Genomic DNA, 14,699 nt, shown 5'->3' with positions numbered 1-14,699 from the left:
GAGGAAGAGAGATGGGGAGGGAGAGAGGGAAGGAGAGAAGCCAGACTCCCAGAGGCATCTGTGCCCTCCAGGGTCAGAGATTGTCCAGGGCCGCCAACTTCAGCAGTTTGACTCCTGCCCATCAGCTGAGTGCTGTGGCGGGCTGGGTTCATGCATTTCCCCTGACTTCCTGCCCACTCCTTTACTTTCCATATCCATCATCTAACTCTAGTCATCCCATCTGTGTCCCCTGTTGCCTGCAGGGACCCTAACTCCATGCTAATAGTCACCCCTTTCAGATTTTGGCTTGTGGGGTATTTATTGCAATTGGAAAAGTGATTCCTAGTCTGATCCCCTATGCCCATAAGAATTCCAGGATCCTGAGAGGCAGAGGGATTGGCCAAGGTCATGCAGAAATAGTTTTTGCCCCCCTCCCCCCAAAAAAAAGTTGTGGCAAATTGTTTTTGCTCTCTGGTGGTCCTAGGATGAGAAGCAAGTTCCAGGGCCCAGAGAGATCTACAGTGGGCAGGTTACTTGCCTTGCACACTGCTGGCTGGAGTTCGAGCCCCAGCACCCCATGTGGTTTCCCAAGCCCACCAGGAGTGACCCCCAGCACAGAGCCAGGAGTAAGCCCTGAGCCCCTCTAGGTGTGACATCTCCCCCTGCAGATAAAGCAGTTTCTACCTTTCTACCAGAGTGGGAGTGGGCATAGGCCTTGGGGGCTGGAGAGGCGTGTTCTGGGGGGCAACATGTCCCTCGGACACTCCCCTGACGCACGTGTCCCTACTCCACAGGGATAGGCCCCATCCACCTCAATGAGATCGAGTGCACGGGCAGCGAGAAGTCCATCACGGACTGCAAGTTCAACGCCGAGTCTCAGGGCTGCAACCACGAGGAAGACGCAGGGGTGCGGTGTAACGTCCCTGCCATGGGCTTCCAGAAAAAGGTGAGCTCGCTGCATGCTCACAGCATGCCGGGGCGTGCAGGGCACTGGGGCTCTGGTCACCGGGACATCCCCACCCACGTGTGTCAGGGTGCGGGTGAGGACATGGAGGCGCCGCCCTCTGGCAGGGTTTGGGCATCACTGTGTGTGTCCCACTGTGGGACTGGACTGACTCAGACCTTTCCACAGCGACTCCAGGTCCCCTGCGGTGGGGACACTGTGTCCTGGGCCCTTTCTCAGAACCCGGGGAACCACCCCACAGCAGGTCTGCAAACCACCCAGGGGAAGCACAAGACAGGCCTGTCCAGGCCAGAGGACAGGGCCCGGCATTCCAGCAGAGACAGCCTCTGGCCCCCTAGTCTGGTCCCTGCAGACCCTCCCGACCTGGCTCAGCGTGAGGCAATCACCCTGCTGGGCTTCCCCCTATCTTCCAAGGGACGGGCCACCGTCCTGTGCCCAAAGTCCAGCATCACCGACGGGTGATGGGCGAGCAGACACAGGACATCAGAGCGACAATGACTGTGACTGTTTGGTTTGGGGGGGTCACCCCCAAGGGTGCTCTGGCAACTGCTCTTGGCCTTGTGCTTGGGGGTCGCTCCTGGGGTACTAGGGACTCTGCAGAGCAGGGTAGGACCCTGGCTTTCTGCACGCAAAGCCTGTGCCCGCGTGTTGGGCACATCTCCAATCCTGAAGGTACTTTCTGGCCGTGGCGTCCACAGTCCACAGGGCTCCAGAACAAAGTTCTCCTGGACTCCTGGGGAGGCCCTCAGCCCACCTCCCGCCGTGCACTGCCTGGGCGCGGTCTGACTGCCGAGCCGGGGGCTGGTGTGGGAAGCCAGCGGCCTCGTGGGGCCTTTGTGCAGGCTGCAGTGTAGGAGCCCCATGTGCAAAGCCACCCCCTCTCTAGACCGGCAGAGAGGAAGCACAGCAGGGGAGCGGGGCGGGGGTGTTTTAAGCCCAGGGACAGACCAAGACCAGAGAAATGAAGTTTTCCAGAGCTGCTCTGTCGGGGTGAGCCTGTGTGGGAAAAATTCACTCCTGGACATGCCATTCTGGTCCCTGGGCTGGTCATGGGGTGTTGGTTCCCCGTGAAGACATTTCCTTGGGGGCCGGAGTGATAACACAGTGGTTAGGGCGTTTGCCTTGCATGCGGCCAACCCAGGTTCAGTCCCAGGCATGCCATATGATCCCCCGAGCACCGCAGGGGTAATTCCTGAGTGCATGAGCCAGGAGGAACCCCTAAGCATTGCTGGGTGTGAGCCAGAAAGCAAAAAAAATACAAAATAAAAAAGAGTGACGTTTCCTTGGGTGGCCCTGGTGTTCTTGCTGGCTTGGGGACCAGCTTCCCATGGTGTGACCATTTGGGGGGCCCAAGGGCATCCATTGGGCCTGGGCAGCACAGTGCAGACTCCCAGGTTCCATCATGTGCCTGGGTGTCTAGGGGCCGAATGATGACACCTCGGGGGCGGCATCAACCGTGGGAATATTGCCCACCGTTCTGCAGGCAGAGGCTGGAGGCTCGGGCCTGAGCGTCCCTCCAGGGCCGTCTCTCCCGGGCGTGGCCCTCCTGCACACACGGCCTCGTCCAGCCTTGGCTAGACTGTGCAGAGCTCCCAGTACAGTGACCTTGGGGGTCACGTTGTAGCACATGAATCTGAAGAAGGAGACAACAGCCAGTTGGTTACAATTTACAGTTGCTCTGAGCGAGGAGTTCCTTTGTTTTTTTTTTTTTTTTGGAAGGGTTCCATCACTCTGGGCAGCTTCCCGTCCTTTCTCGGGGAACCTGAGAGCAAAGGGCCCTCAGTTGCCTTGTTTCATAGGAAACGGCTTTCTGCTGAACGGCTGCCAGGTGACAGGCGTGGAACGAGGCGGCCTCGTCCCCTAAGGCACAGCAAAGGGAAAGCAACACTGGGGACCCACAGTTCAGTGGAAGGGTGGGGAAGCCTCTGGGAACGGCAGATGCGTTTCCCAGGCCACAAGCCACCAGGGCCCGTGACACGGCACTGACCTCCCGCTGCCCTTGAGCTGTGGGCTTGGCCTGGCTGCAGAAGCAGCTGGGCGTGGAGGGGGAGCTGGATAGGGCCCTGCTTCCTGTCTGCTCACATCAGGGCGGGGTTACTCGCCTCCCCCTCCCCCCCCCCGCCCCCAGCTGCCCAGTAGGTGTGGAAACTGGCCAACCCAGCCTTATCTGGATACTGTGTGCGTGCCGTCTCTGTGTGTGTGTGTGTGTGTGTGTGTGTGCGAGCGCGCGCGCACACACACACACACACGCACGTGGGCCTGCCTGCTCCACCCTGCGCTTCCTTCCCTGCCCCAGCCCGGGGCTGCCTGCCAGCCACAGGCACAGGAAAGGGAAGTGCGGGGATGCCAGGGAAGCCCCTTTCCCCGTCCCCTGGCGCCCTCCCCGGGCTGAGGGAGGGAGGAGTGGCAGAGGCTCCTGGCCGACCCTGCCGCCTCCAGCTCATTTGGCGCTAGTGGTGCCCGGGAACTGTTCGCCAGCCTGTAGCTGTTTCTGGAAGGCTGCTGGCAGGGCTGGGCCACGTAGATGGACAGGTAGGGGCAAGTTTAGAAGCAGGATGGCATGAGGCTGGCCTGCCTTGGGCTCTCGGTGGGGCTGTTGGCTCTGACGGGCCCCTGGGGCTGGAGAGACAGTACAGGGGTGTAAGACACTGCCATGCGGATGACCCCCTCGCCCCCTCATTCCATCCTCAGCGCCAGATCTGGTTCCTTGACTGCTTTAAGTGACCACTGAGCACAGAGCCAGAAGGAAGGAAGCCCTGAGCACCACTGAGTATGGCCCATAGCACTGCACTGTCATCCCGCTGTTCATCAATTTGCTCAAGCGGGCACCAGTAACGTCTCCATTGTGAGACTTGTTACTGTTTTTGGCATATCGGATATGCCACGGGTAGCTTGCCAGGCTCTCCGAGAGGGATGGAGGAATCAACCCAGGTCGGGCGGCGTGCAAGGCAAATGCCCTACCCACTGTGCTATCGCTCCGGTCCAGTATGACCTATAGAAAGGAAAAATCAACCAAGCAAACAGAGAAATGGGAAAGAACAGAATCTGACGGGTCCCACCAGCACTTTGGGCTTGGAGCCAGGGGAGACTGGGTGGGTGGCATGGGGGGGGCAGCGCCCGCATGCCTTCCAGTGACCATGCCTTCCTCATCCGCAGCTGCGCCTGAACGGGGGCCGTAACCCCTACGAGGGCCGGGTGGAAGTGCTGGCCGAGAGGAACGGGTCCCTCGTGTGGGGGGTCGTGTGTGGCGAGAACTGGGGCATTGTGGAGGCCATGGTGGTCTGCCGGCAGCTGGGCCTCGGGTTCGCCAGCAACGCCTTCCAGGTGAGCAGCCCTGCCCCCAAGCCTGTGCCCCCGCGGCGCCCCCAGCCCCGTTTCCCACAGACCCTCCCCCAGAGCGCCGGGACCCCTGGAGCCAGGAGGAGGAACTCTCCGTTGAATTCTGGGACAGGCTGTGCCCCACCCCACCCCTCGGCCTCGGTGTCCTCAGCTAATTTCTGGGGTTCACATGGTTCTGGAGAGTCTGGGAGTACAGAGAGAAGCAGCTCAGCCCTCTGGGTGACAGAAACTGCCCGGCCGAGGCCCCGCACCCCAGACTCCCTGGACGAGAACATGAGTCCCCACCGGCAGCCAAGCTCTTATCTCCACTGAGCCCTGGCCGGCGTCTGTGCCTGTCACAGCTGGGACACAGCCGTGTGCGTGAGGGGTGACACGGCTGAGCCCCTCCAGGCCCCCCAGAGATAGCACAGGAACACCATGTCCTGCTCTGGACCCTCTGCTGTGAGGGAAAGGGACACCCCCCCTTGTAGAATGCTGGGAGAGAGGCCGGTGGGGGAGCTGAGTGACCCCCCACGGGGCCAGTGTGAATGGCATGGGCAGTGGCCACTCCCCATGGCCCTGACTCCTTTCCTGTCCCATTCCCCTGGGGCCCCGACTCGAAACACTTTCCTCAAGCTTCTCTCAGAACAGGGGAAGCCGGAGCCCCCACCCGCCACTGCGTTTGGCTCCCCTACACTCTGGCCCTTCAGGAGAGGGCCAGAGAGCTCTGCACTGGGCCCCTGCAGGGGCGCTCCCAGTACCAGGCGGGGGGGGCGGGCAGCCCACACCCCTTCTGCACGCTCTGCTCCCGGGACGCCCTCCCCGCCAGTACCCCATCAGTACTGCTTCCCGGAGGCTGGGTGTTCTGAGCCCCCGTGGGGGATATTCTCGTTCCTTCTCGTTCCTTCATGCCTGGGCCTCTCAGCTAGGGGGAGCAACAGATGTCAGCACCACGTCACTCTAGAGTACAAGTCCTGTCCCTTCCCGAAGCGTCCATCCCACAGGCTTTACAGGCAGGTCTCCAGAGAGATGACCACAGGCTCTGTGGACATAGAGCAAGTGGGCTCCGTGGCACTTGACTTCCTTTCCTCGGCCGCTTCTGACCAGGACTGAGTGTCTGCACCCACATTCGGGCGACAGTCACGCCCGCCCCCGACAGGCTGGGAGTGGGCAGCGGGTGGGCAGGGCTGGCCTTCCCGACTGACCGTTCGGCAGCAGTTTGACTGCAACCCTGACGCCCCTCAGGGAGCAGAGAGGCCGAGCCCCCAGGACAGGGTCCGAGTACTGGATTCTGTCTCTGCCCATGCATGACTCATGTCGCCATGGCCGTGTCTGGAGAAGGGGCCCGTTAAAATCTGGAGGTTTCTATAGCTAAAAAGTTGACAAAAATGTTCAAAAATATAAGTTTCAGATGCCTCCTGGCATGTCTTTGGCCGATTCTTTCTAGGAGACCTGGTACTGGCAGGGAAACATCTACGCCAACAAAGTGGTCATGAGCGGCGTGAAATGCTCGGGCACGGAGCTGTCCCTGGCACACTGTCGGCACGACGAGGACGTGACCTGCCCCGAAGGGGGAGTGCAGTTCGGGGCTGGAGTCGCCTGCTCGGAAAGTGAGTTCCTGAGGGTCCTGGGACTGAGGCCAGACAGCCTGGTCCCACGGTTAGCCCCGGGGCGGCTCGGGGCTCTGCGTTCTGGCCAGGGAGCGGAGGTTTAGGGTAGGAGGGACGACCCAGCCCCCCACAGAACCTGCCGATGGCAAACGGAAGGAGAAGGAGGAGGTGCCTGGGCTCATACTGCAGGGCCAGTGTCCACTATCGAAGTGGTCTGGGTCAGTGGATGAAGCAGCACTGGCCATCCTCGGCCTTCCACGGGGCCGGTCACTCCCTCCTCTGAGGTGGCGTCTGGGACGGAGAAGTAGAAGCAGACAGAACTGCTTCCCGAGTGGGGGCTTCCTGCCGCTCTGCTCTGCTCCTGGGGCAGCCCCTGCATTTACACTCCCTGCTGACTACTAGAGAGAAGGGGAGTTGAGCAGGACCCAGGATGCCCCAGCCCATGGGGCACCCTAACATCAGAGAGAACTGTGGGGCCTCTTAGGGGACCTGTTCCTGTCGGACTCCCCCGCCCCCAGGATGCTGGGAATTGAACCCGGTGGGCCGCGTGCAAGGCAAACCTCCTCCCCACAGCACTATGGGTCCTCACGCTTGAGAGGACTCACCAGCCAGGGGCCAACTTCTCAGCTGCACCCTGAGCTGTAGCATCCCCTGCCAGGCATTCAGTTCCCTGGGAGTGGGTGCTCTACACCCCCCCCCCAGTCCCCACCCCTCACCCCAGCCTCCAGTAGGAAACACTCCACTCTTTTTCACAGGCCCTATTTGAGCTTGTGGATATCTTTATTTATTTGATTATTTTCTTTTTGGGTCACAACCGGCGATGCACAGGGGTTACTCCAGGCTCATGCACTCAGGAATTACTCCTGGCGGTGCTCGGGGGACCATATGGGATGCTGGGAATCAAACCTGGTTGGCTGCATGCAAAGCAAACGCCCTACCCGCTGTGCTATTGTTCCAGCCCCAATGTGGATGCCTTTATACTGTAACTTGCCACCTTTTCCAGAAGGAGATTGAGGTAATAGGAACCTGAGAGACCTTGTAGGTGACACAAGATAAGAGCTGATGAAAGGAAAGTAGGTATACTCTCCAAAAGATACTGGCTTAGAATAGCCCAGAGGCGCTGGAGGGAGAGCACAGGAGGGGGCGAACTTGACCTCCATGTAGCTAGATGGCAGAGACCCAGGAGAGCCTGCTGTACCACAGACCCCTCCAGCACTGCCCCCCCTCCCCGCCCCCCAGGGTCACTCTCTAGGCACAAACTCTCTAGGTCTGGGTGTGGCCCCCAAACCAAAACAAAAATGAAATCACTGAGAGAGATCAATAAGGAATAGATACTCTGCATTCTGATACATTTTCTATGGGGAGGGTATGAATTGTATAGTGATCTTCCCAGCAGTCAGAGAAAACAGGGACATCGGAACCATTGGATGTATTTCATTATATCCCAGAAGATAGAAGCCAAACCCTGGTTCCGAAAAAGCCCACTCTCGCAGGTCCTGGGGCACTGTCCAGAGAGTGAGGCCACCTCTTTGGCTGGTTTTCACCCTTTCGTGTCTGCAGGCTGCTGAAAACAGGAGAAATATTTTGCAATCTGTAACTGCAAAAATAAAATCATTATTTATTTTGAAATGATATATCATCCGTATTGAGAATAGTCCTGACCCAGGCATTGCCTTGTGCTAGCTAGCCATGACTTGTCCCTGAACCAGCAGGAAGTTCGTGGATTGCCTCCTTGGACTTCTGGCTTGGCACCAGCCCCTGAATGAAGCCCACTGCACTATTCTAGTGGGTGGGGGGTGAGTACAGGCTTCTGAGGAGATTCCGGTGGGTGTTCTGAATGTTCGGCAAGCAGGGCATTCCATGGTGTGTGCTAGAATACAGCTCCCGGGCCAACCAGGTTCCACTACTGGAGCGCTGCTATCCTCCACAGGAAAGCCCCGAAGTTGAGGGCCTGTCACCCATTAGGTACCAACTAGTGTACTTGGGGCCAGAGAGATAGCACGGTAGGAGGGTGTATGCCTTGCATGCAGCAAACCTGGGTTCGCTCCTCAGCCCCCCATCTGGTCCCCTGAGCCTGCCAGGAGTGATCCCTGAGTGCCAGGAGTAAACCCTGAGCTCTGCTGGGTGTGGTTAAAAAAAAAAAAAAAAAACCCTTAAAGGGTCTGGAGCAATAGCACAGCGGGTAGGGTGTTTGCCTTGCACGCGGCCGACCCGGGTTCGATTCCCAGCAGCCCATATGATCCCCTGAGCACCGCCAGGGGTAATTCCTGAGTGCAGAGCCAGGAGTAATCCATGTGTATCACCGGGTGTGATCCAAAAAGCAAAAAACCAAAACAAAACAAACCCTTAAAAATAATAAAACTTTAAAAAAATTAATAATAATAATAAATTTTTTTAAAAAAAGAAAGGGAGAGACTCAATAGCTCTCCTTGCCCTGCTACACACACACACCTACCCACACACAGCCCAGAGCACTCTGTCAGAAACGCTGCCTCCTGGCTTACCCCAAGAGAAACCAATTTTCCCAGCCAATTAGAGCCTCCTGGTGCCTACCCTGCCCTCCCCACTCTACATCCTCACCACACCTGTCCCTCGGGTGGGTCTGCTGCCCCCCCTCGGCCCGTTCGGCCTGTTACGTGAGTGGATGTGTGTTTGTGCATCTCCGAGGCCCAGAAGCGGGTGGAGCAGCAGGGAGCACTCCGGGGCCCTGGGAACTGGAGCCCGGCCAGGCTCCCAGATGCACTTGGACTCCAGACTCCACAGTCTCTTGTCAGAAGATAAGAGGCTGGACGTTATCCATATAATATCATTATCCAAAAGTCAGTCTCACTTCTACAGGGGAACTAATGGTTAATCTTCGTTCGAGAAGCCAAACAGTTGTTTAGTAAGCATATCATTGGTAATTTTTGTTTCTTAACACTTGGCTATGTGCAATGCACTAATTGAGTAAATTGAGCGCGTTTTAAATGATGTACCCAGGGGGGAAATTCTCCAGCAGAGCGACAGTGTGGGTGGAAACTGGAGGAGCCTATTAAGAAGATTTGGCAAATGCATGGAAATGTTTCTCTTAAAAATAGGCTGCCTCTGGTGGGGGATGTGACTTAGCAATAGTGTTTTTTTCCTCACATGTGTGAGGCCCTGGGTTCAATCTTTCACACCTTCAAACAGAAGAAAAAGGCAGCCCCATCTATTCTTAGCAACTTCATAGTGCAGAGCCAGTGTCCACTGTGGAAGTGGCCTAGCGAAATCTATTCAGAGAAAAAACATCATATCCATAGATTGGCTCCAGGAAGTCACCATCCCTTCATTCGTAGCTTTTTGGGTCACACCTGGCAATGCACAGGGGTTACTCCTGGCTCATGCACTCAGGAATTACTCCTGGCGGTGCTCGGGGGACCATATGGGATGCTGGGAATCGAACCTGGGTCAGCCCCGTGCAAGGCAAACGCCCTACCCGCTGTGCTATGGCTCCAGCCCACCATCCATTCATTCTTAACTGAAAACTTCCAAACAACCAGTATATCTAAAGATGAGATAGGATTGTGAATGAAATGAATGTGTCTAGATCCACTAATGGGAAATAGTAGCAAACTATAGATTTACATATAGTATAATTTGTTGCAAATACATTTGTAGCATTCCCAGAAGAAGCAGATGGAGGGATTAAGTATCTCTGGCCAGAGACATAGTACAGCCAGTAGGGCATTTGCCTTGCACGCAGCCAAACAGGGTTTGAAACCTGGCACAACATATGGGTCCTGCCAGCCCCACTAGGAGTGATAGCTAAGCACAGAGCCAGGATTAAGCTCTAAGTGTCCTTGGGTATGGCTCCAAAGCAAAAAAACCCAAGAGTGTCTCCAGAAAGTTTAATTTCATGCTGTCATCATCATCACTGTCATCCCATTGCTCATCAACTTGCTCCAGCAGGCACCAGTAATGTCTCCATTTTGAGACTTGTTACAGTTTTTGGCATATCTAATACTCCATGGGTAGCTTGCCAGGCTCTGCCGTGCGGGTGAGGTACTCTCAGTAGCTTGCCAGGCTCTCCGAGAGGGGCAGAGAAATTAAACCCGGGTCAGCTGCATGCAAGCCCTACAACTGTGCTCTTGCTCCAGCCTTATTTGCTCTTTATTTGGAAAAAAAAAAAAAAAACTCATCACTTCGAAGTAGGGAGATGGAGCACAGAGCTAGTTGGGGGGTGAAAGCACTTGTCTTGCATACAGCCGACCCAGCCCAATGCCCAACACCAAATATGGTCCTTCCAGTGAGCCTTGAACTCAGCTGGGGGTGGCCTGAAACAAGACTTGAAACAATCAAGAACCTTGGTGTAGGCCTCCCGCAGGGAGTCAGCATTTGCCCGAGAGTGCTGCCGTGTGCAGGGGTGTGAGTGAGGGAAAGGAGTCTGGGGTCGTGGTCCTCCAGGAAGATGCACCTGAAGAGAGACCCTCCTGAGGCTCTGGGCGGGGGCGGGGGCGGGCGCGGGGGAACTTAAGTTCATCCGGGCCAGAAGGGAGCACCGAGTCTGGAGCACCGTGTCTGCCTCCCCAGCCGCCCCCGACCTGGTCCTGAACGCGGAGATGGTGCAGCAGACCACCTACCTGGAGGACCGGCCCATGTTCATGCTGCAGTGCGCCATGGAGGAGAACTGCCTGTCGGCCTCCGCCGCCCGCACCAACCCCACCACGGGCTACCGCCGGCTTCTGCGCTTCTCCTCCCAGATCCACAACAACGGCCAGTCTGACTTCCGGCCCAAGAACGGCCGCCACGCGTGGATCTGGCATGACTGCCACAGGTGCGCCCTCCTGGCCCCCACTTTCACCACCAGGTTGCCCCCTGCCCCCCTCCCACAGGGCCCAGAGAACCTTGAGCCACAGGGTCATTGGAAACATTTCATTTGGCGGATGCAGGGGTTTGGGCCACCCACGTCGTGTCATGTTAGGGGCTACCCTTGGCTCTGTGCCTGAGGGTCACTCCCAGCGGTGCTCAGGATAGGTGCCTTCATCCCCGCATCTCTCAGACACTGTCACCCAGAGAGCACAGAGATGCCCTACTCTGTGTCCAGTGCCAAGGTGAGCTGTGTGCACCTAAGCCAGAGGGGTCGGCTCCGCCCCACGCCTTCTGCACTGCCTGACGCCATTCTCCTTCCCAGCCCTTCCGTGAGTGCTCTCTTCCTTGGCTCTGTCACTGCGAATGTGAGGAAACAGGCTTTTATTCTGACCTTCGGGTCAGTGATTTCCAAGCATGACTTGTACTGCATGACATGACCTGCAAGTTTATACTCTGTCACCGGCTTCTGTGGTTGCTGGACAGTGAGTTTATTTAGAAATACGTTGAGGGGGGCGTAGTGAGATAGTACAGGGGTGAAGGCACTTATCCCGAGAACCTCTGGGAGTGACCCTCAAGCACGGAGCCAAGAGTAGCCCCAAACATGACCTGGCGTGGCCCAAGCCCCTGCATCTGGCAAAAGAAATGTTTTCAATTCTTCCTTCCTTCCTTCCTTCCTTCCTTCCTTCCTTCCTTCCTTCCTTCCTTCCTTCCTTCCTTCCTTCCTTCCTTCCTTCCTTCCTTCCTTCCACTTTTTGATGCTCAAGAACTATTTCTGGCTCTGCACTCAGGAATTACTCCTGGTGATGCTCAGGGGATTATATGGGATGCTGGGGATCAAACCCTCATCAGCCACATGCAAGACAAATAAATGCCCTACCTGCTCTACTATCACCTTAGTCACTTTAAAATTCTTTCGGGGACAGAGTAGTTCAACCATGTTCTAAACAAAGGTGATCACACTTAAAGGGCCCAAGTGCTTCTACTTTCTGTATGCTCTGGAAGTCCTCATTAGGCCAAATTTGGGGGCTTCATAAGAAAACATGTGGGGGTCTGGAGCACAGTACTGCGGGTAGGGCTTTTGCCTTGTATGCAGCCAGCCCAGGTTCAATTCCCAGCATCCCATGTGGTCACCAAGCACTGCCAGGAGTAATTCCTGAGTGCAAAGCCAGGAGTAACCCCTGTGCATCACCAGGTGTGGCAAAGAAAGGAAGGAAGGAAGGAAGGAAGGAAGGAAGGAAGGAAGGAAGGAAGGAAGGAAGGAAGGAAGGAAGGGAGGGAGGGAGGGAGGAAGGAAGGAAGGAAGGAAGGAAGGAAGGAAGGAAGGAAGGAAGGAAGGAAGGAAGGAAGGAAGTGGGTCTCCTCCACAGTAGGAGGTAAGAGTGAGGGAGAAGCATTCTGAGCCCCCAGAAACCTCAGAGCCCCCCTCAAGGTCGGGGGGGCTGGCTCTGCACCCCTGCCCTGCATCTGCTGTTCCCCCGAGGCTCACATAGCAAGGAGCACATGTCTGTGGGCACGTGCTGCTCCCCCAGGAGCAGGAGGCCCCAAGGATATTCAGGGTGACGTCAGGGGGGTGCTTTTCCTGAGATGAGCCCCCACCCGCCCCCTTTCTGTGGCTCCATCTTTGTGGCAGATGTTCGGGAGGTGGGGGAGACTGTGCTGGCCCAGCACAGATGGAGGAGGGGCCCCGCTGCTCTGCCCAGCTCCCTTCCCCCCATCCTAGGGCTCAGGAGGACCTTCCGGGAGAGGAAGGACCTTTCTGCAGGACTCCAACCTCTGCCCGGACTTCCCCCACCCGGAAATGCATTTATTTCTAGAAGCATTTTCCTACTTCACTGCCTCTTAAGCGCAGCTGCTCTGAAGCCCGTTGCTGGAGGCGGGATGGAGAATCCTGGCCCCGATGGTGGTGACTGGAAAAAACGCATTCCCAGGGGAGCGTTCAGCTCTCGTCTTTAGGGGCTGAAACACAGAGACTGTGGCTTCCCTCTCCTCCCTGCTCAAGGATCTAGGTCCTGAACCCCAGATTCCTACTGCCCTAGGGAGCGGGGCCACCCCAGGGCCCCTGAGCACCTCTGCGCTTCCTTGCTCCATCCCAGCAGAGTCTTGGAAGGTACCGGAAGCTGGACACAGGGGGTCATGATCCAGCAGGCTCACTCTGTCCTGCCCCCCACCCCCCATGTACCGTGGCCTCTGCACATGGGCTGTTGGGGTCACTCCCTGCTGGTGCTCAGCTTACACCAGCGACTGCATGCATGAGGGTGGGGTAGGGGTGGGCGTGTAAGCACCAAGCGACTGGGAAATCCGAGGCTCTCTCTCTCCCCGCCTGCGTTGGTGGTCTCGAGCCGCTTCCCCACCCAGGACGGCCAAGCCACGGGCAGACGAAGGGAGAAACGAGGGCCAGACTAGTTGGTGATGGGTTGCCGTTTATTCCATTCTCCCCACGCATCTGTTCCAGTCTCGCTACGCCCCCCTGTCTCCGCCTGTCTCCCTCACTCATCTCTCATGCTCCCACTTGCTGTTTGGTCTCTCTCTAGTCTCCCCAACTCCCCACATTGGGGGTGGCACAAGCAACATATCAAAGCCCTTCCTGATCGCCTGCAGCCAGGGGATCAGGTTCAAGGGCAAAATGCCACTTAGGGCTTTTTCTCCTTTCCTTAGTCCAATAACTTAATTAACAGCATAATTAATATCTTAATTCTACTTGTTAATGTTAGTTACTTTGTATGGACACACAGTAAGAGATGAAATAAGCTTGTAGGGTGGCTCTCCTGGGGACATCTCGCTATAGATCTCAGACTACAGTGCTCAGGCCAGATTACTCTTTCCTAACCCTAGCAGGGTTCTAATCTAGTTGCTACTTTTTGGATCATGATAGAATTTGTCCATAACCATGCTCTTAACTTATAGTTAAGTATTATGGTGCTTTGGCCTGGCCCATTTCGATGCCAGGGTAACTCACAGCTTGCCCTGGGTCCATCCAGTCCGTTGGCGGGACCCTGCTTTTGGGGGATCTAGGAAGTAAGGGCAACTGAGGCTTAAGTTGAGAAAACAGATGCCCAGGAGTGAATATCATTTTGAGTCAATTAACTCCCAAGTTACAAAAGCACAGCATTAACTGTCTTCCTGTGTCCATACATAAAGGACATTGCTCTGAATTAACTGTGCAATGGCAGACATAAGGAGAAGAGAAAAGCAATATTTACAAGTTAACAGAATCTGACTAGGAGGTAAAGGTGATTGACTGGTTGGGGAAGCAGAGCACAAAGAAAGAAGTTACAAGTAAACACAGGAATGGGAGCACTGTAATGGGAGTAATCCAATAAACCTAAGCTCCCAGTGACAGGACTGAAAGCACAAACCAATGTTATCCTATAGGTGGTGGGCAGAAAGCAGGGCTTCAGACGCGCAGCAGCCGGTGCCAAAGCCAGTCATCTCTGAAGTGGGTGTAGCAGCACTGCCCGTTCTGGAGGCACCAGGCCGCAGGGTGGGAAAGGGTGGCATGGAAATCAGAATGCAGTGGCTCACGACTTCTGTGGGCACCCCCCGATTCAGGCTCTCGGGCCTGTGAAATCTCCCTGTCGTACTCATGCCCGGCCAGCACCTCCCTCCGGTGGCCTAGAACAGTCGCTTGCAGCTACCGGGGGTGGACTCAGGTGCCCGCAGAGATTCTGCCCAGGCCACAGAAAAGTCGCTGCTGCTTAATGTGGGGCCCACAGGGCGGGCGGCGCCGCTCTGAAGACTGAGGGGGGAGCCGTGAGCACTGAGCCACTCATTAGAGAGAATGGCTTGCAGCTCGGCCTCGGCGGGGGTGAGAGCTTTCTACTTCCCTTTTTCTTTGTTGTGAGTTTTGGGGTTATATGTCTCCAGCAGTGCCCATGGACTCCCCGCTCTGCTTAGGGATCACCCCTGGCTCTGGGTCTGGGGCACTGGGGGTTGAACTGGGGTTTGCTGCAGGCAAGATAAGTCCCTTATTCCCTGCGCTATGACTTTAGCCCTTTTTAACT

General features: G+C 56.4%; 1 protein-coding gene across 2 annotated transcripts in view; it reads left to right on the top strand.

The window, feature by feature from the left end:
- The window catches only part of LOXL2 (lysyl oxidase like 2), a 90,009-nt gene that overhangs the window by 68,610 nt on the left and 6,700 nt on the right, over positions 1-14,699 (top strand). The window contains exons 7-10 of one of the 2 annotated variants that reach the window (XM_055144629.1): positions 774-925; positions 4,100-4,267; positions 5,712-5,871; positions 10,420-10,663. In XM_055144629.1, coding sequence (XP_055000604.1) covers positions 774-925; positions 4,100-4,267; positions 5,712-5,871; positions 10,420-10,663 — 724 coding nt within the window. Of the gene's footprint in view, positions 1-773; positions 926-4,099; positions 4,268-5,708; positions 5,872-10,419; positions 10,664-14,699 lie in introns of both variants that reach the window. The other variant, XM_004610110.3, reaches the window with a different exon arrangement.

This window comes from Sorex araneus, chromosome 7 (assembly GCF_027595985.1).
Source record: "Sorex araneus isolate mSorAra2 chromosome 7, mSorAra2.pri, whole genome shotgun sequence".
NCBI lineage: Eukaryota > Metazoa > Chordata > Mammalia > Eulipotyphla > Soricidae > Sorex > Sorex araneus.
The sequence above is the reverse complement of the archived record's forward strand: the minus strand, read 5'-3'. Positions and strand labels throughout refer to the sequence as shown.